Genomic DNA, 24,991 nt, shown 5'->3' on the forward strand with positions numbered 1-24,991 from the left:
ATGTATTTAGACAACATCCAAACGCTATAAAGATTAAAATGTATCTGAACGCAAGAAATGAAAAATGATGGAACTCTGTTCAATGAAACGTATGGCGAAATTTACCTACTTATATATAGTGTACTTTTTGGTAATGATGTAAACATATAAAAGAGATCAGGGCCCCGGAAGCACCGAGCAGTTTCGTTACGATCGGAAGTCCAGTCGAGGTCTTGACCCGGCGTTGCCTAGTTACTGAAACACAAATGTGGTGGAGTCGCCATTGAAACCTGTCACAACTTCACATCATACCGAGATTTTGGAAGAAAAGGGTAAGTATAAAGACATTCATATGTTGTATGACTGCTGTGCCGTATTCTTTTAACATTCTACTTGGTATTGTACTCTTATTAAAAGTTTAAACGTGTCAATACCGGATGTTTTGTTCAAGAAGGCGTTACCATGATGTTCTGGCAACTTTGCTGACGTGTTTAGGATCATAACTTTATTGCCAGTAGGGAGAATCTGAGATACAACAACAACAACAACAATATGCTGTTACATTATGTAGCATACTGTTGAGTCTTTAGAAACATTTTGTACTATGGAAGATGCTAATTTGTAATGATCGAAATTTTGCTGGACAATTAAATTGTATGTTTGTACGTTAGGTTAGATGACCCACCTGTTGTTTAGACTTCGGTAGAGATTTTTTGGATTCTGTTTAGACAACAGCAATTTGACATTCTGTTGCCTTAGATATAACATCATACACGTACCATATTTATGTAAACATTGTACCTTACCTTACCTTAGATGTTATATCTTGAACAGAACCATTTTATCTTTTCATTTTACATTTAATCTTACGTATTATTGGTTAACATTTTACCAACATCTATTGTTTGTTGGTAAGTTTGCTGATTTCTTGATACATGAAAGAGTTATGGCCAAAGGAACAGGTGGTAGAGGTATGATATGAGAGAGGTTTGTATTCTGAAATACGTATTTCACCATTGTTGGATGGGACCATTTAACCTTTGTTGATTCTTGCCATTGCCGACTGCTGTCTCATTGCCGAAAGATTTTTTCTTTGTGAGAAAAAAGTTGTGCTAAGGTAGGTACTAGTGTAGACGAAAGGTTACCTAAAACATTTAGCTAAAGAACCCATCATTTTTTGTTTCTGTTACCTGGCAGCCTAACTTTCCTATTCTTTTATCCTGCAGGGCGTAACATACTACTTTTCATCAGTGACCTAGACACATACAAAGATGTCTGCCGCTGTCTCCCACTTCCCACTGGGTGCTAACAGACTTGAGGATGAGATCCGCACAGTGGCACAGACCAAGAGAGTGCGAGTCTCTGAGTTCTTCAAAGACTTTGACAGGCTCAGATCTGGCTTCATCACAGGTAAACATCATATAAAAACATATAATCTTGAATATCTTCAACAGGTTGGGAGGTCATTCTAGAATTGAAATTCTGCCTCTAGAACCTCAGATTTCTTATCTGCCAACTTGTTTCGGCAACCAATCTGCTGCCTTCTTCTAGCCTTGTATCAAGTCAAAATGTCTGATACATATCTTACTTACCATTAGGCAATTTTAGCCCGGAAGTTTATTTTGCACCTTTTTGATCTTTGTGAAACAATCTAGTCCTATAACATGAAAATCTTACATATTCCTTGCTATCAATGCTGAAGCTGCTATCAAATCTTCACGGTTGTTGGCATACACTTTCTCATCAGCTTGATTTCTTTCGAGTGGATTAGTTGGCAATCAGAATTCATATGAAAAGTGAAAAAAAGGATTATATGTTCCACTTGTAAGACATACAAAATGAGTGAAAAGACAGAGAAAATTATACCAAATACAATGTATTACCCAGAGTCTGCTCTCTACTATCCTTCCATAGCCTGCATATGACCTTATGTTGTTCAGTATAGTGGCTGAAAGAATCTGCTGTGATGTTCCAAGCCAATAAATCACAGAGCAATACAGTATGACCTTCTGCAAAACTGCACACAGTATGAAGAAAAAAGATGTTGCAAGACCTAGCTGTAAAATGTGCAGTATGTAAAAATGTTTTATGTCATTTCAAAGTTTAATGTGGATGTAACTTTACTGATTTATTGAAATACTCAGGAATCATTAGAATGCCTGTATTCCCTGTGTAACCTCCATCATTATTTATACGACAGGAAACACATATCTGCCACTTTGAAATATAACTGTTTGAGAGATCTCTAGTATAGCACCCCCAGGTACACGTATGCACAGTTTAGATATGCAGTGCATTAGACAGGGGGATGCTGTATTGGAGATCTCTTTAGATGCTTTCTTTCAGACTATGACGCATACATGTGACCTGGTGGAATTATGTTAGTAGACATTACAATGCCATAACATATACCCCAGTTGTGTGCCAGAGACCTAAGATGACCTGGTCTGTAATGCATTTGCGAAACCAAGAATATTAAAAGGAATACTATGACAAAATATGGTACAGAATAAAAAAAAAATTACATAATCATCATCATCATTATGCGTCAGTATTACATAATGCTGTACTATAACTATTTTAGTCTATGTTGACCATGAAAATATCTGCTTATTGATCATTGTTGCTGTAGATGCATTTCAAAATTTCAGCATCATCAATTGATAAAGTCCTTGGGGATTTAGTCATGCCAAAAATAACAGAGGAAAAGTTGTTGTGATAAAGTCTGCACATGAATATGTGACACCTTTTCAACGTTTGATACAAATTACTGAAATGGCCTGATAGGTAGGTTTTTGTATGATGAGAAAGAGAGAAGACAGAAGATGTATTTTTACCCCACACCTACTGAGGTGAGGTAGGGGACTGGTGAATAATTCCCCTGTCTGCCGCAGGTGTGCGTGTTTACAGTCCATCTCTGTCATGACTTGCTGCATTATTGAAGGACTGACTCAATCCAGGGAACCTGTTACGTCTTGTAATAGATGGCCTCTTTCAATTGTCCATTGTTATTGTATCAGTCCATGCATTTTTCATTGATTGATTTTATAGGCATGATCATGGCATGGCATGATGTGCCTTTATGAAGAAAGACCCATGAGGCCAGGTCATAAAAAAATGAGAGGTATGATTGACGAAGTGTCCAGTGTATAACTATGTTGTCAAAAAATATGGCCTCTGCCTGCCTTAGGCCACACAAAATTGACTTGTTGGTCCTTGGTTTTTCAAGGGGAAAAAACATGCCAAGGCATCCTGTGATAGCCCCAAACGTTCCCATAGCAGAAAGTCAACATCAAGAAATTGATTTGGTGTAGCCTTATAAAGATATCGCCCACTTCTACAGTCCTACAGTTAAAGCAAGTTGTTGTGGGATAGGGTCAGTCCTTGTGTTGAGCATGAATGCATGAGTCTGTGCATTTGTGCTCTAGACCGTTTTTTACTCCGTGAAGGAGGTCAGGACCTCCGGACGGAGTGTTGTAATCGGCTGATTTTTCATGTTCGCAGTCAAAACACTGGGTTCTCTTCGTGTAATCGGCACGCAATTTGATACGCCGTCTGCGGGCATGCCCGTGTTGATGCACGAATGTGTATTTTTGCCGTTGCTGCTTTCGCGGTCAATGTAATATCGCAGACGCACCCCTACAATTACGAGGCGAATTGGAACGGTCCAGAAAAACGCGTTGTTTGGAATAGCGGGGGGGGAGGTAAAAGTTCATGCAGATACGGGGTGGTTTTTATAAGTGGTTCCAGATGTTTTTGCCCATGGTTAAGAGATGCCAAGTTTTTTGGAAGATGTTCGCAGCCAAAACGCATTCTGCCGTACGTCGCATATCTGTGTAATTTCGCATGTGGTGTTGCATTATGTCCGGGATGATGCACGTCTTTTTATTTTTACCGTAGCTGTTTTGATATTGGAGTAAATGGTTATTTTCGAAACATCCCTACTTTTACAATCCTGTGGAATAGACCGTAGGTTTAGGCAGTTGTCTGGTAGCAGAGGTACTGTAAGCAGATATCCTGGTTATCTGGCCGGCGGTAGTAACACTCGCGGTGCTTACCGCCACTGTTGCTGGAATTTGGCTTGTTCCAGGCGCGCTTAATTAGGTACAGGCACCGTAAGACGGTGGGGCTGTCTTTGTTACTAGACACGACCATGATAGCCCGATCTTTATGTGAATGCAATGATTGTGTGTGTGTAATTAAAATGAAGTTCGAACTTGAAGCACAGTATCTTTACACGCCCTGGGAGCAGTAATGGATTTAGCTCTTTGTATGTTTTATGCTTGTGACGCGCTCTCATTGTATTAACCGTTGCCTAATTATAATGTCTGCACAGTAGGTCTGGCGTTGACGCTTGTGATTTTGTTGAAATATATAAAACTTCACGGAGAATTGTCGCCTATGGCTTCTTGTTTCTTTTCCCAAAAAATCAAGAACCAACAAGTTGACGTTAATTAAGGAATTACAGATATTTACAGAGTATGGACTTTTGTCAAAATTCTGTCATCATGGTAAACCTCTAACATATTTCTCAGCATTTGTAATTGACACAAACTTTCAATCTTCAAACCACCACTGTGAAAGCTGTTCAAGCACTGTCTTCTCAGTAAACTCAAGCACTGTACAATACATTTGTACCTTTTAAGTGTAGTTATGAAACTGTAAAAACTGCCCTTTGGTGACTGATGCTGTCATGAAGTTTCTGCCTCTGTAAGTTTTCAGGTCCTTTGATGGTGTCTGTGATAGCTTTGCTGAGAGCAAAAATGAAATTACATTTCCTATGAATCATGATCCACTCCAAACTTCTTTGGCGCTACTCTTGGGTAAAAATCACCAGATCAGGCCACAGGATAGAAATGCACCTTGTCAGGGGCAGTGACTGGTGCGGAATTGGCGTGAGATATTTTTGTGCGGCCTTGCGTTGATTAGTAGGATCTTGCTCTTGCAGCAAGTTTTGAATATTTTACGGGAAGCTGTTGGATCGATCTACATCCAGCTTCTCCAGGCGTGAAGGAGACACTGATGGAAGTGTGGTCATCCACCAGAATCCCTGACCTCTGCTTTTTCCTCCCTGAAAAAAACTGCAGATCAATGGTGTGTCACAGGATATGTATCGGCCTGCAGGAGTGAGTAGTGTGATGAAAGCACATGATGGACAGCGCATTGCGTAATGGCATCCTATTGTGCTGAGAACAATACCATCACCTGACAAAGTGACAGACACTAAAAGGATTTTCTTGTTGCATTCCACACCATATTACGTCATGACCTTTACACATTTCGCTTGCAATTTTCATCCAGAGTTGAGTTGAGTAAAGAGGGGGTATTAAGATTCAATTAAAATCTGCGTAAAATATTGAGCAACATCTTTCATGTATGAGTGTAAGGAGCTTGTTGCCATAGTGATGATCATCTTTGGTCATGTCTTAAGGATACACAATTTCCTATCCCTGGACATGTAGGTTTTCATCATCCCTCAGTGACGGGATTTTCATAAGATTAAGAAGTAGGTTGAAGATAATCCTTCTATAAAATTCCAATCATCTTATGTGATTATTTGGCAAAGGACTGTCACATTGCCCAGCCTCCTTTTTTTTATCTTATTGATTTAATTGCTTTCAATTTTCCCAGAATTGCTGATGTCAGGACCCTTGATGAGTATTTACGATCTAATGTCATCCTCTACTTTAGGAAATCACAACCCTGCAAACAGGACAGAACATAAGGACCATTTACTGTGGCCTAATTTTCTATGTCATAAACACTATCAAATCTCTTAGGATTTGGGGTATTATCCACCCATTTGGCAACCTTTCCATTGCAAAATTGGCACCAAATGGGTAAGACATTTCCACTTGACTTCCTCACACAAGGTGTTCTATCAAGATGATAGTGGAACCAATGTCGTTGCCAAAATGAGCATCAACACCTTTTAGAACTCATTTAGTCAATCTAGGTGTAAATGAAGTAATATAACAATATACTGTGGAACGGAATACTGTAAGTCTTGGCAGTTTTATGTCGGTTTTATGATTGTAGTTTTCTTTTCGATGTGATCTTTCCACCACAAAATCATTACTCTACAAACATTTGTGCAATAATGCCACTGTGCACTTGAAACACCTTTAAGTTTTAAGTTACACCTCTCCCTCTGTGAACTTGAAATGAATTTATAGTTACTGTAATAGGCTTAGAGTTGCTATTACTGAAGACATATGTGGTTTTCGGCTTGTGGATGATGATGGATCATCAACTTTAGTTCAACAAACATGAAATTCAATCTTACAATACTGAAATTGTGTTATAACTAATATATAGATATGTAGAGGTCTAAACCATTATAGGATGCTCTTTACTAAAGGGTGACTGTGGCCAATTACATAGGTGTGAGCCTCCAGGCACTCAGAGGGAGGGGTACCTGCCACCAATTAGTTATGGTATTAGTTATCTGTAATCATGTTGGCCCAGGGGGATCCCAGAGACAGGGTCAAAGTGGCCTCCATTGGAGGCTCCATCAAGCTGCTTTTTTTCTTCCAGGTTCTGATTTCTTGCCGAGTTGTCATTGTGAGTGTTATCAAAAAGGTCTGAAGGAGGCCCGGCAAATCCTGTCTTGTCTTAAGCTAATGAAAGGATAGATCACCCTGTAAGGGACGGTATAACCCTGACCAATGTACTAGTATGGTCGACCGATGATGATGATGATGAAAAAGCTCTGTGGAGTGACTCAAAGTCTGCAACAGGGGTTAGAGAATCTCTCTTTCATGTATTGCCCACAGGCCATTACATTACATGTTTCATGTACTTGTAGATGTTGTCACAAAGCTGTGCAGCTCTTTTACCCCTGGGAAAATTGTTATTGTGGAAATATCACATTGGGGAACTGCACCATGAAATGGACCACATAACAATTGTAAGTTTGCTAAAACAACAGTTTCAAAAAAGAGGCTAGAAGTACTTTTTTGTTCTTGAAATTCAGTTGAATACATACTTCCACTGGTGTTGCCAGTTAAAAACTCATCACTGCGGCACAATTTATCAAGTTGCAGTTGCCTTGATTGTCCATTACAAACAACACCCTAGTCCAGAATCACCAGGTCGGTGCCTGTGTTCTGAGCTCTGCTTGCCTACAATGGGAGACCAAACGACTGGTAGTGAACCCAGATGATTACAACAAGCTCGTTAGTGGCTGATCAGTCATTATTCAGTCAAATTTCATTTGTTTTAATGACGAGAAGCCCTGTGAATTCCCCGCTAGTTACTACTAGTCGTATCAGCAGGAAGGGATTGATGTTGTAATTATGTGGTGCTCTGGATATTAGGAGAGCTTTATGGCCATCCTTGAGTCACCAGAACGTAGAACAATAATCGTTTGTCATCAGCACTGTATGGCTGGTTGGGGCGGAGGGCTTTTGTATATACTTGTAGCAGGTGCACAATACAAATTGCCAACCCTGGCGTAGCTCCAACAAGTCTGATATCAAAATGATCCTGGAGGTATGACATAATGTTGCACGGATCTGTGCGGGCCTTTGGGACGGCTGGTCAGCTCGATACGTACATTGTCTGATGTGCAATTTCACCATGATGCTTTGGAAGGAGCAAAGGTCAGACACTCTGCTTACAGCTACTGCTTTTCATGTCGGAAAATGTCTCCAAATTCACATCTTTCTTGTCAGTGCTAAATGTGAGCACCGCAGTGAATATTGATGTAGCCCTGGAGCAAAGCAGAGCGTCACTGTTCTTGTAAATATGTCTGTATTGGCTGTAACATCCACAATGTGTTGAGCTAAAGGGCAGGCAACGAGGTGCAGAACATAACAGCGATGGAGAGGTGCTAAAGATGTAATTTTCTGGAAAGCAAAGGATGACGTTTTTGGAAAAATGATGACAGCTGTGATGTCTTTATTGGGATAGGCATAAACTGGTGAAAAAACACAGATTTTATTCTTTTGCCAACGTGAATTCATCAGCCATTATATTTATTGTATATTATTAAAATAATATAAATTTATAATAGTTGGGATGGACTTTTGCTTTGAACTTTTTTCAATGTAATAACTGTTACAGTTACTTTTTTTGTTATTTATCTACTGTTAATTTTAAAAATTTTAACAAATTATGGATTATAGCATCCCCCCACCTCCTCAACAGTAAATTCATGCAATACCTGTATGGCAATTTCAGTTTTTAACTCAAAGGAATGAGAAAAAAAATCATGCTTTTTTTTCTAGTATTTTTTCTGAAATTGTAATCTTTTTTCCCTTTCTCAACTCTCCGAAAGATTCCTAACTGTGCCTCCCTTGAATCTTTAAACTGACTCAGGGATAACCTATATTAGATAAGTCTTGCCGTCATTGGTAATTTTTCCCAGATACTTTGTTCAATTCCATCCCACCACCTTGATTGTTACCTCCCTTTATCTGCAAATGTTGCTTAGCAACTTGATAAAACCCCTCGCTTTGTCCCTAATCCATACAGCTAAAGTTCACGTTATCTGTTCGAGTTCCCAAGGGCAGTGTGTCCTTGATAGAATGGAAAACAATGTCAGGTAGTGTTTAAATATTTCAGTGGGGTCGGCCCACCTTTGCCTTTATTCGTGACACCATTAAGGTAAACATTACGGGTGAATTAGAACTACTGGACCCCATCATCTGCTGAGTTTTGTTTCACAGTGATTTAAAGTTAAAAGACCCTGAGCTGAAAGAAATCAGAGTATCCTAAACCTCACATCCCACTTTTGCCTTATCCCATAGCCTCTACTAGGGCAGTAGAATTTGGCAAAAATAGGATGAATAATCGGTTAGAAGAGTGAGCTTAAGCAATAAGAGTAACATTTCCCTTTAAATGCAGACTGGGGCAAATGGAAACCTATTGTGGCAGAACTCCCATGGTATATTATGCTGAAACTCCTTACATTCATATTTTCGTAAATTTTATTATTTTTTTCAGCAAGCGTGGAGACTAAGCTATCCATTCTCTGCTATTTTGATGTTTTATTTTCTATGCACGAGCTGTACTATTAACACAGAAGATGGTAGATTATTACATTTACAAGATACAATGTTGGTTTTGCTATTGGAATCAATAAAAGTGTGGAATGACAAACAACATGATCTGTTGATATTTGAAGACTAATAACTTACTTACTACCTTTAAAGGTTAGATCTGGAAAGTAGGAAAATATTTCTTAGCTTGCTGGATGCATATGTCGTTCCAGTATTTCAGATGATAAAGCAACAAATTATATTTGCCAGCGCTGCCTTTTTAAGTTTTATGCAATATTATAGAGGATATCAATTGAATCTGCTAGATATGAAGCATATAATCCATTCATCATTCCTTGACAGGTCCTGCAAAGAACCTATAATTTATTCTTAATTTGACAGTGGGCAATTGTATAAGATATGGGAGATGACATGCTTTACTCCCATAGGCACAATTTGATATCTTGGAGAGAGATACACTTTTGAACTGATGTAGTGTGATATTCATTACATGTGTGTGAATATTTGTGGGGCCAGTACTAAATGTCATGGCCAGCAGCCGTCCTTTCTCTGCCCCTAAAATCCACATGCAAATCCATCTGCTTGCCTCATGATATGTCAGAGTTTGTGTGCAATTTCCCAGGGCAGAAAACTCGATAATGATCAATATTTTGGCTACAGCACTGGCGCATTCCATACATCATGATTAATCATTTTCAAAACCGTTTTCCTAAACCGATGTGAACGCCATTGAGGGTGGATCATCTGTTCAGGAATGTTCCGGCGGAGCGACCATCATCTTCGGTTTCTTTTATAGCTCCGTGCGACGCTTACGCACCACTTGTCGACGGAGATCGATACTTTTCCCCGTGTAAATTTAGGTCCTGTCAGGGACAATATCAGACAAACTTCCGAATTCCGTCTCCCCCTCCTGAACACCGTAATGGAATCAAAGTCAATTTCTGGACGCTTGCCTTGTACTTTGTCAGGGACAGAGATTGGTGTAATTAATCATGTCTAATTACGTTGGTCGGTTTCTCCAAATGAGCCTTGACCCTGTATTGCAACGAAATGAATCGAGGAGAAAAACTGGAAATTACCTGACGGCTTACCGATAACTCAGCCACGTGAAGACAATTCATTTCGCCTGGGGCTGGGCGGGATTTATTGCTGTAAACGATATTCTGCTGCAGTTATGGACGAAATGCAATCAGTGTTAACCGGAAGCAACATGCTTAATCCTGTTTTTCCTGTCTGGATTAAGTTTAATCAAAACAATATATCATATAATTATCTGCAACATTGGAATGAACAAAACCTCTATTGATTATTGGGGCAGTTCATTCATTCGTGACAAATACTAATAGTAAGATTTATTACTCACATTTTTTCTCTGCAAGAACTTGATAGGAAATTCAATTTTTATTACTCTTTGATGTTTACAGAGGGTTGGTACAGCTATGAAGTAAGTACGGTACCATTCTAGGTATGTAACTGCATTGCTGAACTGCAGATGCTAACACTACCGTACGGTAGCAATGTGAACATTGAACATTACTTACATCCTGGACACACACGACAACGCCAAGTATGGAGACTAAGCTTTAGGCATTAGCCTCAGCTATCAAACCTCTACATGTAATGGAACCCATACAAGCTTATAGGAGTCCACTCAAAAGACCGCAAACTCCAGCAAAGCTAACAACTTGTTACATGAAAAGGCACCCTGCTTCACCTCGGTTCAAGATGACTTTACCTTTGTAACGTACCATGACTGAGTGTCAATTGAATTTCTGAATTGCTAACATTTGAATGTCTGCCTTTCACACGATACAGCCTCCCAATTCAAGCGGTGTCTTGACCAGAACCTGGGTATCCAGCTGACCCCGCAGGATGAAGTCATGCTGCTGGACAAGTATGACCTGAAGAGGGAGGGCATGGTCAACTACAGGCTCTTCACAGACGTCATTGACCAAGGTCAGTACAAAAGGAAGATTTTTTCAGACTCTCTAATTCTGTTGAAACATTTTCATAGAAAACATTACTCTCCAAGCAGAGGTTTGGGTTTTGGCCTATTTTTGGCATGGGAGTTTTTTTGCACTAGAATTTTTGTTGGGTTGGGGGAAAAAATTCCAGTGCAAAAAAGAAACCCTGATAAAAAAGCCTAGAAATACGCCAAAAATAAGCCACAACCCAAACCTCTGCTTGGAGAGTAAGAAAACATGCAACGGGTATGAATAACACATTCAAGATTACATACATTTGTAATTTCATATGTACACCGATCACAAAGTACACCTTACATGACAAACCTGAGTCTAGCTTTACAGTCTGTGGAACGAAGAAGTGGAAGTCAATAAATCACACTACAGAGTTTCTATAAAATTTTGGAAATTTTATAGAAATTCTGCAACATTGTGGGTGGACTTCCCACACAGATCCTATCAGTGAACAATATATAAACACCTTTTGTGACTTCCTGATAAAATGAACAGAGTTACCACCTGTTATCACCAAGATTGGGGTAATATTGTGCATGGTAAGCTAGCTATGTGTTAAAAATTAAATCAGTAAATCAACTTACAAGTAGTGAAAATTAAAGAAAATGGAAAAAAAAAGCCAGAAACAGATAAAACGGATAACGTTAATGTTTGTTTTCAACCAAAGCAGAGTTATAGCAGTAGCACTGCGTTACATAAATTATGTAACATAAGTGTGAACCTGTAGATCTTAATCTTCCAGCTTAAAAAAAAAAACTTTTGCTAAACCCACAATAGACCTGTGGTATTCAAGTTCGAAATAATGTTTGGAAAGGATGGCCAAAGATAGCATTGATGTCATCTACTCTGTGTGGCTATTAACCAAGTACACAAGATGGAGAGTCCAAATGCTTACGGAAATCCTGTACAATCATGTACTTTCTTTATACTGTTCCTAACCATCTATCAACATTGTACCCATACATTCACGAGTATTGTACTCACGTGGTGATGCAATAACAAGCCACGAGAGATGTCATACCTCGTACACTGATTTAATCCTATCAGCTTTGCCATAGATAGAAGTTCCCAATAGCTCATGCGGCTAAAAGCCCTGCCAAAGGGCCCGCCTTTAAAGTTCTATACACTGAAGCATTTCCTCTGGCGCCACATCATTCACTCTGCTTCTTACACATGACTATCTGTATTCTGTAAATCCTTGCTTTGGACATTAAATACAGCAGGAAGAGCACATAAAGCTAGCATAGAAACGCCGGCAAAAGAAGATTGATACTACATGCCTTGAGAGCACTTGGACATCACAGATATCCATTTAACTGATAACCACACAAGTTGGGGAAACATTTTGCTACATCCTTCTGGATATAGATAGGGAAGATATACATTTATTATCTGATAGAGGTATTGTATCCTGTTAAATTGTGTATGCATCTTTTTATACTGAACATAACATATCCGTTCTGTACAAATACCAACTTCAAAATGAGTCACAATTATGGATCTTTGCTCTTAAGAACAGCTACCAGCCTGAGAACTGGCAAATGAACAATGTAAGAAGGAAAGTTACTGTAAATTTCTTTTGTCCTTGTTAGAGCTGTGTACCGGTACGCAGTACCGATACTGTACCGGAAAAATTGATTAGGTACAGGTCCAAAATACCTAATCCCTCAGTACCGGTACTGTACCTAAACAATTTCACACCAATTTTATGCCTATTTGTGACCTCAAATGTTTAAATAGCTGGTTAACAATGGGTGCCTGTGTAAGGACAGTGTGTTCATGAAAACAAAAACATCTTAGTTTTGCCTATATTTCATCTGAGCATTCGCCATAAACAAAGAATAAACCTTAACTATCAAGTTTATTTATGTTTTTTTGTTATTGAAGGAGTTCAGAAGAGCATATAAATTGGTCGAATTGTTCAGGTACAGGTTCAGGTCCGGACCTGTACCTAAACCTGTGTACCTGTACCTGTACCTGTACCTAAAATTTGTTTAGGTACACAGCTCTAGTCCTTGTATATCAAATAGTAAGAACAGGAATCATCTTTAGAAAAACTAAGAAATTTCCTGGGTAATATTTCCTAGCACTTTTTGTACTGCCTTATCTCCAAACCTACATGCAGTATTTGCATCCACCAAAATCGTACCAGTGAGTGACTTTCAAGATGGTTGTCAAGATCATTTCTCAATGTCATAAATCTCCTGAAGATACCATTTCCTTTTTCTGTGATGAAAAATGCACCATTCAATGCGATCCCTATCATTACTTCTGTTGTCATGCTATCTCTCTTACTAGTATTTTGGAATAGAAGAGAGTAGTACATGTAACAGAATTTGATGTAACGTCCAATTGCAAGTTAGATCAGGAAGAATGTCAACAACCAGACTATGATCTGAGGATGCATGAGCAGCACATTTTTGAAGCAGAGCTATCACGCAAATGTGGGAAAGTCAGACAACATGTCTCCAGCAAAGCTCATGTTTCCTTACTTAATGTGTCGGTTATGCCACCGCTGACCTTGTATATTAATATGGTAAATCACATATACAGAGATTCCTGGACAGGAATCATGTAATTGATCTCTGGGGCATTGTTAAAATACTTCTTGCAACTGGAACATGATATATACGTCATGTATTATCTACACTGCAAATATTGGTTGGAAGGCCATCATTTTGGCTTTGCCACGATTTCTCTTTTGTAGTTGTACATTTTCTAGTCAAACATCTTTTCCCATAGGGCAAATGTATTTGGAGCACTGACTGCTAACTTAAAGGTACTTCACCGTATTTGTCATGATATGCAGCGTTTAAAGTCACTACCAGTGGGTATGGCAGATTGGGAAGATATGAACCATTTCTGATTGGGAAGATTCTAGACTTGCACAAGGCATTTTCTGGTGAGAAGTCAGAAAGCTCAAACTTTTCAAACAGGTTTTAATAGCATGATAGTGGTGGAAATCTTTTAAATAGGTTTCTGCAGCAGTGTACCTGGGCAGAAAATCGAAGTGACGCACCTTCTGAGTTATATGAATGTCATTGCAATATCATGTCTTCACCAGGGGAATCCTTCTTCTTGTTAACTACAGCTGGGAAGACATGTAATTTATATTCTAATTGCTTGCCAATTATGGTGCAATATTAGTGACTTAATTGGGATTCATTAGGCTTATGTTGAGGTACAGAAATTAGAATGTAATAAGGATAAATAGACTAATTTGTTTCTTAATTTCAAATCACCTGTTTATTGCCCAGATAGTGATGTGGTGTAAAAATAACAAGCACTTTTCAGATGAAGGTTGCAGTAAGAGTTATTTATAGTTCAATGTAATTGTAGGATATATCATACACGGTCATAAATACTTAGGAGGCCTCCAGCAAATAATACAACTCATCAATTATCATGGCTGGATTACTTCTATTACAAATTTTATGGCAGCCATTTGGCATTCATTATTGCAATTTTTCAGTGTATGATTCAAACAACCTGAAGTAGAATTGAAAGAACCTGATATTTATAGAAGATCTTAGAAGTACGAGGTGTCAACAAAATAGAATGTGTTAATGGAAGCAATGTCAGTCATATAACCAGAAATACCATTAATATCAGTGCCTGACATATCTTGCTCTTACTTCTTTATTTCAGGTAAAAAAAGTACCCATAAAATACAACACATAAATGATACAAAATTTTGAAGACATACAAATAATACATATATAACCTAGATGCATAGTAAATCGTAACTGTGTTGTAAAAAAGAGTTCCTATAGAAGGTGTCTGATCTTAGTAAGCGAATGATGATTGAGTTATGGGAGGAAAATGATTGCTTTAAGAAAGAGTAACAAATCCTCCTCCTTGTCTGATCATCAGTCCTATTAGCTACATCATGACTGTTTTGTTTTGTGTTTTCCAGCCTTCAATCCAAATGACATGACTCCGACTCCCGAGGCTCAGGCTGTCACTCCCGTGGAGTTCCTGGGTACTCAGCGTTCCCTGCGGCCGCTGAGCCCGGGGTCTCAGCAGCGTGTGAGGGATATTCTGGAACGCATGCAGCCGTTTTACAAGTACCACGGGATCAACCTCAGAACCTCCTATGAGGACTTTGACAGACACCACATTGGGGTGGTTACCGAGAGCCAGGTATGTTCAAATATGATTGGCTTATTTGGTCAAAAGACAGTGTCCCAACGGTGGCAGCCTAAGGGCTAAAATGTTATCGGGACATAACATACAGCAGGTTGAAGTCATATCTTAGTACAACGTAAAATGTAACTTAGCCATTGAAATAGTACTTATGAGTGTATTACTTAATACTTGAAATAGAACTCATATGAGAATAGTTCTTAGAGTGAGGCCATATCATCATGTTCAAATGATAATATGGCGTCATCAATTTATCAATCCTTGGTTTCTGACAGTATGTAGTAAAAATTCAGCAAGGGTCAAAAGATGAAAATGTAGAGCTGTGAAACTTGAATCTGACTCCATGCAATTTTCTGTGCAGTTTTACCGTAGCTTCCCTGGACCGCCCGACATCACGGACGATGAGAAGTACCTTCTGGCCTGTCGTTACGCCGACCCTGACAGACCAGGCCTGTGTAACTACCTGAACCTGCACCATGACTTGGAACAGGTAGCCGAGGACCTGAGAGACCCAGGCATCAGCCCACCTTCCGATCCTCTCCCTACCTACGGATGGTGGCCTGCAGAGGTAGGGCTGACACCTTCCTTTTCCTTTTGTTTTCTGTCTGCCATTTCACTCTAGCATTGATTCTTTTGACAGACATTTCGAATGTCAGTACTGTTTTTAATGGATAGTAAATTGAGCGTATCTCCTGTGTATTCAAAAGTAGAGTCACGGATATTTACATAGTACATGTACTACCAAGGAGATTCAACTTTTGAACCTCCATGGTACTACAAAGGTTCAACTTGCTGAATAGGTGTTCCTTCTACCACAGCAGGTAGATGTAGTTTCTCTGATATCTGCTTCCCAAAGGACAGTTTCATAATTTAAAGGAGAAAATGGGAAGAAGCTGACAGAAAAATTTTTTCCTGTTAGCCTTAAGTTCTGTATTAATTTTTGTGTTCTAGAAGAAGAAGACTTTAAAGCAGATGACCTTTTTTTATATTCGTATATTAACACTGCAGGTGTTAGATTTAGTTACCTGACCTTTTGTTTCAATCCTCAGGCACCAGCAGATCCCGTCATTCGCGAACTCTTCGAGAAAATCCGCAAGGCTGTGTACAAGAATGGCATTCGTACCATCGAGTTCTTCCGCGACCACGACAAGCTTCGGAGCGGGATCATCACCGAGAACCAGTTTGTTTGCGGCCTGGCCCTGGCGGTCGGGAAGGAGGCAAACCTGGCTCGCACCGAGATCCAAAAACTTGCAGACTATTACAAGACGGAGGACGGCAGGGTCAGATACAGGGAGTTTTGCGACATCATGGAAAATGGTGAGCTTTGAATCTATTGCATGTAGTTTATTCTTAACTGACAATGTGGTCTTGTGGTTAGACTTGTTGAAGTCTCAAGGTTCCGAGTTCAATTTGCTGGCATGACCCAATGTTGTAACTTAGCCTAGGGAAAGGCACTTTAGACCTATTTTCGTACTCCACTCAATTCTAAACATAAATAATAAATGTGCATATCTCTTTCAATATCTTCCTCGTAAAATCAGGAAATGATGTATTTTATTTTGAATCAAATGTTTACCTTTTAATATACCTAATTTTATCACCGTTGTTTATCACAGATGAAAATGAACGTGTCAGAAATACAATTAACTGCATGACTCATATGTCAATATTTACACATAACTTAATTTGAATACATGTATGTGATTACATCTCTTTATTCAATGAAATGTGTTTTCAGCCTTCCAAGGGTAAATGATTAACGGTTAGGCAAGATATGAAACTCAAACATATGTTAAGACTGCTGCAGGCTAGCTTCTGTTTGAAATAATTGTATATTTTCTTGCCTTACGAAACATAACTTCTCCACGTGAAGATGCTCGTAGCAGGTTGTAAAGGATCATCAAATACATCATCCTGTCAGCAAGGAAGATCTCATAGTCTGTAAATTGCTTTCAGGGGAATTAAGACACCAAGGGTGGCAATTTTAATTAGAAATTTTGAAATTCACTGCGATATCTATGACACATTTGCAGCATGGTGTAGTGCTCTTTGTCATCATTACTTTGATGCATCATTAAATGGCACTGGTGATGTTCCTACAATTACATCCTCCACATCACAAAATCCTGGTGGTGCCAGGAGAGCAATTTGTTCTTGCTAAATGTGAAACCGTGTCATTATCTAACTTAACGGTGTTCCTGTTTCAGATGTTGTAGTGCTACTCCTCCATTACCTTTACCTCCTGAGGCAAATTGATGTTCTCTTGCAAATAAGACGTAACACATGTAGACGTCAACAGAAAGAAGATGCTCATTTTGAGTAGTGAGGAACAAAATAATGTGCAGGCTAGAAATAAGTTGAAATTCCTGTATACACATCTAACACTGTGGTTTGTTGTGTGTTTGCTGTTATTCACTATTCTAGGACACTGATAAAATGTGTGTTTTCTCCATCTTGTACAGCGTACAACGTGCCTGACCTGGAGAAGAAGCCGACTGTGGACCCAGTCCGACCACCTCGTGGGGCTCTGACACGGGTAAGGGACTTCAAGGCAAAAAAACTTTAACAGGGGCTCGAAATACTTTTTTCTGCATACCTGCACTGGTGCAGGTAGCATTGAAAATTACCTGCACCAGACAAATTTTATCTGTACCACTTAGAACTTAGGAATTAGGGATCATACTAAAACTGTTCTGAAATCATTGCCATTATTTTTTTTTCTTCATAGATGGTAACAGTCAATATATGTACATCAAATACACCTAGTACATGTATACATAAACCCAGTACACCTTAGGTGCAGGTAGACATCTGTTAAAAGTCAACATCTCACACTCAAAATCTGAAGATGTTTGGAATAAGTCTCAAGACTTTTAAAAACTTTTCAAGGAAGATTGAAGACCTCTGCAGGGGTCATTCTGATCTGATCAGTTTCTCATTTCATAAAATATCAGATACCCCCGAGATGTAGATTTAAGCCATAAAAGGCTAAAACATTACTTTAAATTGCTCCTCTCAGCCCAACAATTATCTGAGACCTGGTTTAAGTGGTTCTGTCCTGTTACAGCTAGTTTCTTGATGAGGATGTAAGATTAGGGAGGATTAAACTAATGGTTCCTCCAAGAAGATTTATTTAGACCCTATGGCTGTAAGAATCAAATCAATGACGCAAATTGTGTGGGAGTAGGTAGAAGGTGAAGGTGACATAACAAGCGACTGGCACCGTTCGCACTCGCATTTTTTTCTTTCAAGAATGACTCTCCTGCTAAATGTGAACTCTTCCAAACTCTATGTGAAATGTTTTTTTCAAGCACTGCAAACATTCATTTCACTTAGTTAGGGAAAATGAAAGGTCCCAGTACATATTAGTAATACAGCATGTTTAGGGCTTGACTGACTACTTTACTACTACTGACAGATTGGTAAACTAAGAATTGAATGACATGCATGGTGACACCGTAAATTTTTCATACACACCTGTTCTTCACTAAAATGTTGTCATAAGCAGTTTCTGTATCAGGATACTAAAATGAGAAACAGCCTAACTGTGGACTACTGGGTGCGATTGTAGACTGTACAGTTAGGCAAAACTGGGATCTGTCCATTCAACTGCCACCTTGTTCCATAGGTTGTAGTGGGCTGTGATTTTGCCTAACTGTTTTCTGTTTTCTTACTATACAGTCCTTGAACCCACTGACTCAAGAGGAGGAGAACAGGGTACAGGAGGTTCTTGAGGAAATGAGAGAAACAGCTCGCAAAAGACGGCTCATGATGTACCCTTACTTCAAGGACTATGATCGGGTAAGCCTCTCAGCCAGGTTTTAGAAAGAAGTTTAATGTAATCTCTTTGAATGATATCAACTTGATGTTCTCTCTGTTTGCTTGATCAGTAAACAGGCCATTTTAAGATGATAATTTCTTTATTCAAATTTTCCTTATTTGAATAGAAATACATGTACCATGATTCTTAGTTTCGTACAAGTTTCAGATAAAAACTTGTCTATTGTGCATGCCCTGACCTCTGATCTTCCTACACACAGGGCATTGCGTACACACGTAATGTCACCAAGTCCCAGTTTGGTCGCATCCTGCATTTCCTGAGCCTGAACATCAACCCTCCGGACTTCAAACTGCTCTGTCGGAAGTTTGAGGAACCCATCAGTGGGGACGTCAACTACCCTGCCTTTGTACAGGCCGTGGATAAAGGTACAAATTAGATGCCATCTAAAGGATAGAAGCATATGGAGGGTTGGCTATGTTTCTCATTTTCTTGCCCTCCTGGTAAGAAAACAGTTCCTTTTTTTTGCCACATCCTTATTTTTTAATCCTACCAGATGTAATCAGCAGTCTAAAGGTCTATTTTTCTCCTTTGACAGAATTCACAGGTTTCACAGTTGACCAGGAGTCGCCCAAACCAATGGTCACCCCAGAGCTGGACATCTCGACCCTTCCCATCAACACCAGCCACGTCAACCTCGGCGAGGTCATCGCCCGGATCCGCCATCACGCCGTCATCAACCGTATCCGGGTGGCGGAGTTCTTCCAGGACTTTGACCCGCTGAGGAGCGGTTCCATCACCAAGCCCATCTTCCGGAGGGGCCTGTGTCTGATGGGGTTCCCTGACATGCCGTCCGATCAGTTTGCTGCGTTGGCAGAGCATTACATCGACCCCAAACAACCTGACAAGGTCGTGTGGACTCGCTTCCATGATGAGATCGAATCAGGTGGGTTTTTATGATTTGGTTACTGTATTGTATATCTTATAATGTGTCCTGAAAAGTCGAGTCCATTGAATTCTTTTCCATTCCTAAAAGGTGTATTTGTATACAAAATGGACTAAAATTATGATTAATAGAATAATGACAACAAAAGACTCGGAAATATGTTGTATCTAGGTAGCTCACAATCAAAGTATGTGTGTATATCCTTTCATAGTTAATGAACAACAGAATGGTACTTTTACTACCAAAATGAAGTGAAATGGGTTCTAAAAACATCCTGTTCAAGTCATCAAATTCACACTTATTTTTGTCTTTTCCTGCAGCTTTCACACAGAAGGGTTTAGAGAAGACTCCGACCCACGCGGTCCCTTCCACAGAGGTGTTCCAGATGTCTAAGCCTGGCACCCTCCACTGGGAGGCCCAGGCTCCGGATGACTGGAAGAGCGTCGTGGATGCTGCCATGCATCGCATGAGGGAGAAGGCTGCACAGAGGAGGCTGCTTTCCAAGCCTGTCTTTCAAGACTTTGACAGGTAGTTTTAAGTTTCTTCTCTATGACCTGATAGCCTTCCTCCCTCAATTGGCTAGTTTACCATTCAAAATCAGTCTATATTAGTCACAATCAAAGTGAGCAGTTAAATGATTAAGCAGCATGGACATAGCTGTTATTAGGCCTAGGAAAAAAATGTTCTCGGTTTCCCGACCGACCCTAGACTTTTTTGGGGGGGGTGGAACCCTGCAAGGGAGGTAAATAATTTAATTTTTCAAGCTGATCAACCTTTTCTAGCTCCATTATCTGACACCTGAGTAATAAAACGTTGTACAATTGGTTTTCTAACATTGACATCTCCAACACATTTTCTAACCAATGTCAATAATCCTGCAGGCACAACTACGGATACGTGACTCTCTCCCAGTTCCGCCAGTGTCTGACTTACCTGAGTCTTGATGCCACTGAGGAAGAGGCAGCCGCCATTGAGGCCAAGTTTTCTGATAAAACTGGCTTCAACTACCTAAGGTATGAATGTTCTATATATGTGTGATCTGGAAAATTTCTTGACCTTATTATTGAAATATAAAACTTTCAGTAGGATCAAGGAAGCACAGTTAGTTCAATGATGGCATGTACATGTACGTGACTGGAATACTCTTTGAAAATTAAACTATGTATTTACATGGCGCTAACTTTTTTAACAACCAACACACTGTTACAGAAGAGTATGATGAATTAAGTAGACAATCATCTACTGCAGAATTCACCCACAGTCTGCACAAATTTTTAGTCAAACCAAAGAATTCGATACAGAACAAACATCAAGAAATATGACATTGTCCAAACCCTTATCCCTAAACTATAAATATCCATTTCCCCAGATTCCTTGCGGAGCTGCAGCCCACCCCTGCCCAAGAGAAGATGTACGAGAAGCGACTGCAGGAGTTGACCCTGGTGAACCAGCAGAAGCAGCTGCCAGAGATGAACGCAGCCCCCGACCTCGGAGGAGTCATGTTCAAGATCAAGGACAAGGTAGCTAAACTCCTGTACATAAGTAGGAGTAAGAGGCAAGATGACCATGTGTTCCATGTACTAAAGTGTTAAGTGATGTAAAGAAGGAAGACTTAGCTCTTTTGGACAGGTCTACAGTTCTCTACAGTTAACAGCGAGTGTCATTATTCATGCCATGTACCCTAAGACTGCCAAATCTAAAAATGGTGTTATCAAGGCCCTCTCAAGCTATCTTGCACACCAGGATAACTGAATTGAGCTGCATATCAAGGGTCAAATTTACCATTGTTTTGATGTGGCGGTCTTTCGGTACCCAGCAAAATTGTAAGAGTTGATGTCAGATCTAACAGCCCACAATGAATTAGCTCATGATTCCAATGCTCCTTGTGTCTTTTTGAAAGGTGGCAAAGGAGCGTACTCGTGTGTTGGAGTGGATGCGAGACTACGACAAACTGCGTACGGGCCGCATGAAGAAGAACTCCTTCAGACGTGCTTTGGACCTCTGCAAGTTCGAGCTGAAGCCCTCTGAAGTTGCTATATTGGAAAGAGAGTAAGTCCTCTAGGTTTTGGCAAGTAAAAATTGTCAATACAACATACCAGTATATTGTACTTCTATAAAGAAATACTAGTACATGTAGTTTGCTGAACTTCAGAAAAAGTTTTGGATGTGGATGTCACATTTTTTGTCAACAACACATGCTGGGAAAATTGCAGGATCTTCTTACTTTTTATACTAGTTGGATAACTTTAACCAATATATCATTTGTGCCGTAGGTTCCAGTCCCCTGTAGACCCAGACTTTGTGGAGTACCTGAGGTTCTCTGATGAGGTGGAGTCCATCTTCACCATCAAGGAGCTGGAGAAGATGCCTGAGGTGACGCCGCAGCAGTTCAAGCCGCCGGTGGAGTGGCAGCTCAACGTCCTGTCTGAGGAGAACGAGGCCATGGTCAAGGTCACCATGGAAAGGATTGCAGAGAAGGTAAGACACCATTGCAGTTAGGAAACCCAAATTTAGAACAGTGGGCAGATTGTAATGGAACCAAACTAGAATACAAGATGGCCTACACACACACACACAGTCAGACCAGTGTTGCCTCATAACAGTCCAATTTCTATATTGCAAAGTGCGAACAATAACAAAAGTGGTGTAACGTTACAAGTAGGTCAGAATGTTGCCAGTTTCTTATCCATGTGTTTACTTTTAATACACATGTCTGAAGGATAATACAGTTTTAATACTTGGAGCTTGTAGAAGTTGAACTCAAAATGACTCTTCTGAAAAGCTTTTTGAATGCACAAGCAAACCTTCTTATTCTCCAAGATGTAAAGCTTATAATAGGGACAAACTGTAATACAATGACAAACTGGACTAAACAATGAACTACATATTACATGTGTATTATAAATGCCCCACCCCTTATGATGAATATTCTTTCCCAACCTTCCAGGTCAAGAAACACCGTATGCAGCTCTTCCCGCCTTTCGAAGACTTCGACCGCGTCAACAACGGCACCGTTTCTCGCTCCCAGTTCAAGAGAGTCCTGACGGAGCTGGAGCTGGGAAGTCTGGTCAACCATCGCGAGTATGTCTCCCTGTTCCAGAAGTTCATGGTCCGAGTTGGAGGAAGGGAGGATGTGAACTACATTGCGTTCTGTGAAATGGTTTACGCCATCGCTGGATTTGAGTGGAGAAAACCCTAAAATCTCTTGTGTGTAGTAAAAGACTTTTTGTACACAGTGTTGTCAGGAGAATTTCTATGTATCTAATTATTCAAGAAAAACAAAAAAGAAAAAAAAAAGATTTGTGTCACCTTGCAGACTTCTGTTGTATAAAATGAAGCTCACTGTAAGTCTCAGATATATGTTACATGATTGTGTCACATTCAACTTCAGGTGTTATCTGCCGGTCCGGTACTATGGATTCTCTGGGATTGCAGATATGAGATTTGCACATTGTGCTGCTTTATTTATATTTCTACAAACAAAGTAGAAATGACTAAAACAAATGTGTCAAAAGAGATATCCTGGTATACTGTGAAAAAATGCACTATAAAAGTCTAGCTTTTGTGCCTTCATATCTGTTTCCGTCCGTGCCTTTTGCCAATTAAACTTTGACATTCCTTCAACAATTTCTTTAAATAAACCTCCATGTGAAGCATTTTGTCATAGATTTTGTACATACATTTCTGAATTTTTGTAACATTGAGTGAAAATTACATTTAGACAAATTAGACTTCTTCCTCCATGAATGTTCATACCATTAATTCTTTGTTATCGATGAACCTCAAAATACTACCGGTAGTACTTGTTGTGTTTATTATCGGGTAACAATATGTAAAAGTATGATTGCTCATATTTTTTGTACTAATCTTTTAACTAATGTTTGTGTCAAAAGTTGCACCATTTCAGTGAAGACTCCCTAACTTGTGTATGCATTTCTTGAAAAGTTGTCATTTTTGCCAATCCAGCATTCACTTATATAGCACACAACTATGATCAAATTAATGTTAAACAGCAATAAAGTTGTTACTCAAAGTGAGAAAGCTTTGTCCAGGCTGTTGATTACTGCAAGGCTCTCAATTGTAGTTTTCCAGAGTTTCCCTTCCCCATGTAAGGATGGCCCCCGATTGTAAGATAGCTCTATGTTGTGACCGCAATGTTTTCGCATAGTTGTGTTGGATATATCCCTACGCGTCAAGGCCACAGTTTCCTTTGAAGTTGAACTTGCCACCACTGTAGCTCGCCTTGATGGAAACCGGGTGTTACCGTTATGCTGTAATTCCAGTCGTTCACACCGGAATGAGACAGATTGTAACCTGTAATCACTCAGCCAGGACTCGGTAGTTATTAGTTTTGAACTGAACACCAAACAGTGACACGATTGGAAGACGATTGGAAGGCGGCACGAGAAGGGAAAGTGTACCTCCCCATTCCGGGCATGGTTTGGCCCACACGTCGATCCCTTGCCATAGGTAAACTATATTCTTTAATGATATTGAGAATTGGAACGGTATATTAAGAGGGTTCCACAACGTCAGAACCTAGTTCACCAAAAGGAAGTGAGCTCGGTGACGTCGACCTGAAAGGTTATCAAATGATCCCCGAAGTAAGGGCTAATTGGTAAGAATTTTTCGAACGTGCTTTTCTCCCCGAAATAGGCACGCTGCAATCCAGCGGAAAGTCTTCACAATGATGATTGCTTGCAGGGCTTTAGCCAGCGCCCGTTTTACCGTCAATTGACGGTAATTTGTCCCGTCTGACGGTAAAAATTTTAGTCCTTACCGTCAACATTGACGGTCAAAAATCGTGGGTAAAGACATGGAAAAAATCTAGCGAATTTGAATGAGCCACGGCGCGGCGTCTTTTCCAAACGCACGGCGGCGGGAAACCTGATTTCAAGGACCGTGTCGACGTCTGTTGACTTGGCTCTATTGTTCAATGTTGCTGTCTGTTAAAACAACATGTGCTAACGGCCACATAAGAATAAAATAAAACAATGGCTCGACTCAGACACACGCTGCTAACTGTACATGACAATACGATAAATAAACATGTGACAACGAACAAAGAAATATCAAACGTTTTTGAATAATATACTGTACTTGAATAATCATACTATCGCAAGAAAACGGAGATTGATCCACACAATGTGGCCTTATT

The 24,991-nt window shown here is 39.8% G+C and overlaps 1 protein-coding gene across 1 annotated transcript; it reads left to right on the top strand.

The window, feature by feature from the left end:
- The first annotated feature begins 57 nt into the window (after positions 1-57).
- LOC109478311 lies at positions 58-23,874 on the top strand. The gene is made up of 16 exons (XM_019779790.1): positions 58-311; positions 1,206-1,389; positions 10,800-10,940; positions 14,880-15,106; positions 15,471-15,677; positions 16,159-16,426; positions 17,572-17,645; positions 18,791-18,910; positions 19,150-19,315; positions 19,486-19,833; positions 20,154-20,361; positions 20,715-20,846; positions 21,203-21,353; positions 21,734-21,882; positions 22,107-22,311; positions 22,781-23,874. Exons 2-16 carry the CDS (start codon positions 1,251-1,253, stop codon positions 23,030-23,032), a joined length of 2,787 nt encoding a protein of 928 aa, XP_019635349.1. The 5' UTR covers positions 58-311; positions 1,206-1,250; the 3' UTR covers positions 23,033-23,874.
- Positions 23,875-24,991: the final 1,117 nt, after the last annotated feature.

The sequence above is a fragment of the Branchiostoma belcheri genome, unplaced genomic scaffold, assembly GCF_001625305.1.
Source record: "Branchiostoma belcheri isolate BF01 breed outbred unplaced genomic scaffold, Haploidv18h27 scaffold43, whole genome shotgun sequence".
Lineage (NCBI taxonomy): Eukaryota > Metazoa > Chordata > Leptocardii > Amphioxiformes > Branchiostomatidae > Branchiostoma > Branchiostoma belcheri.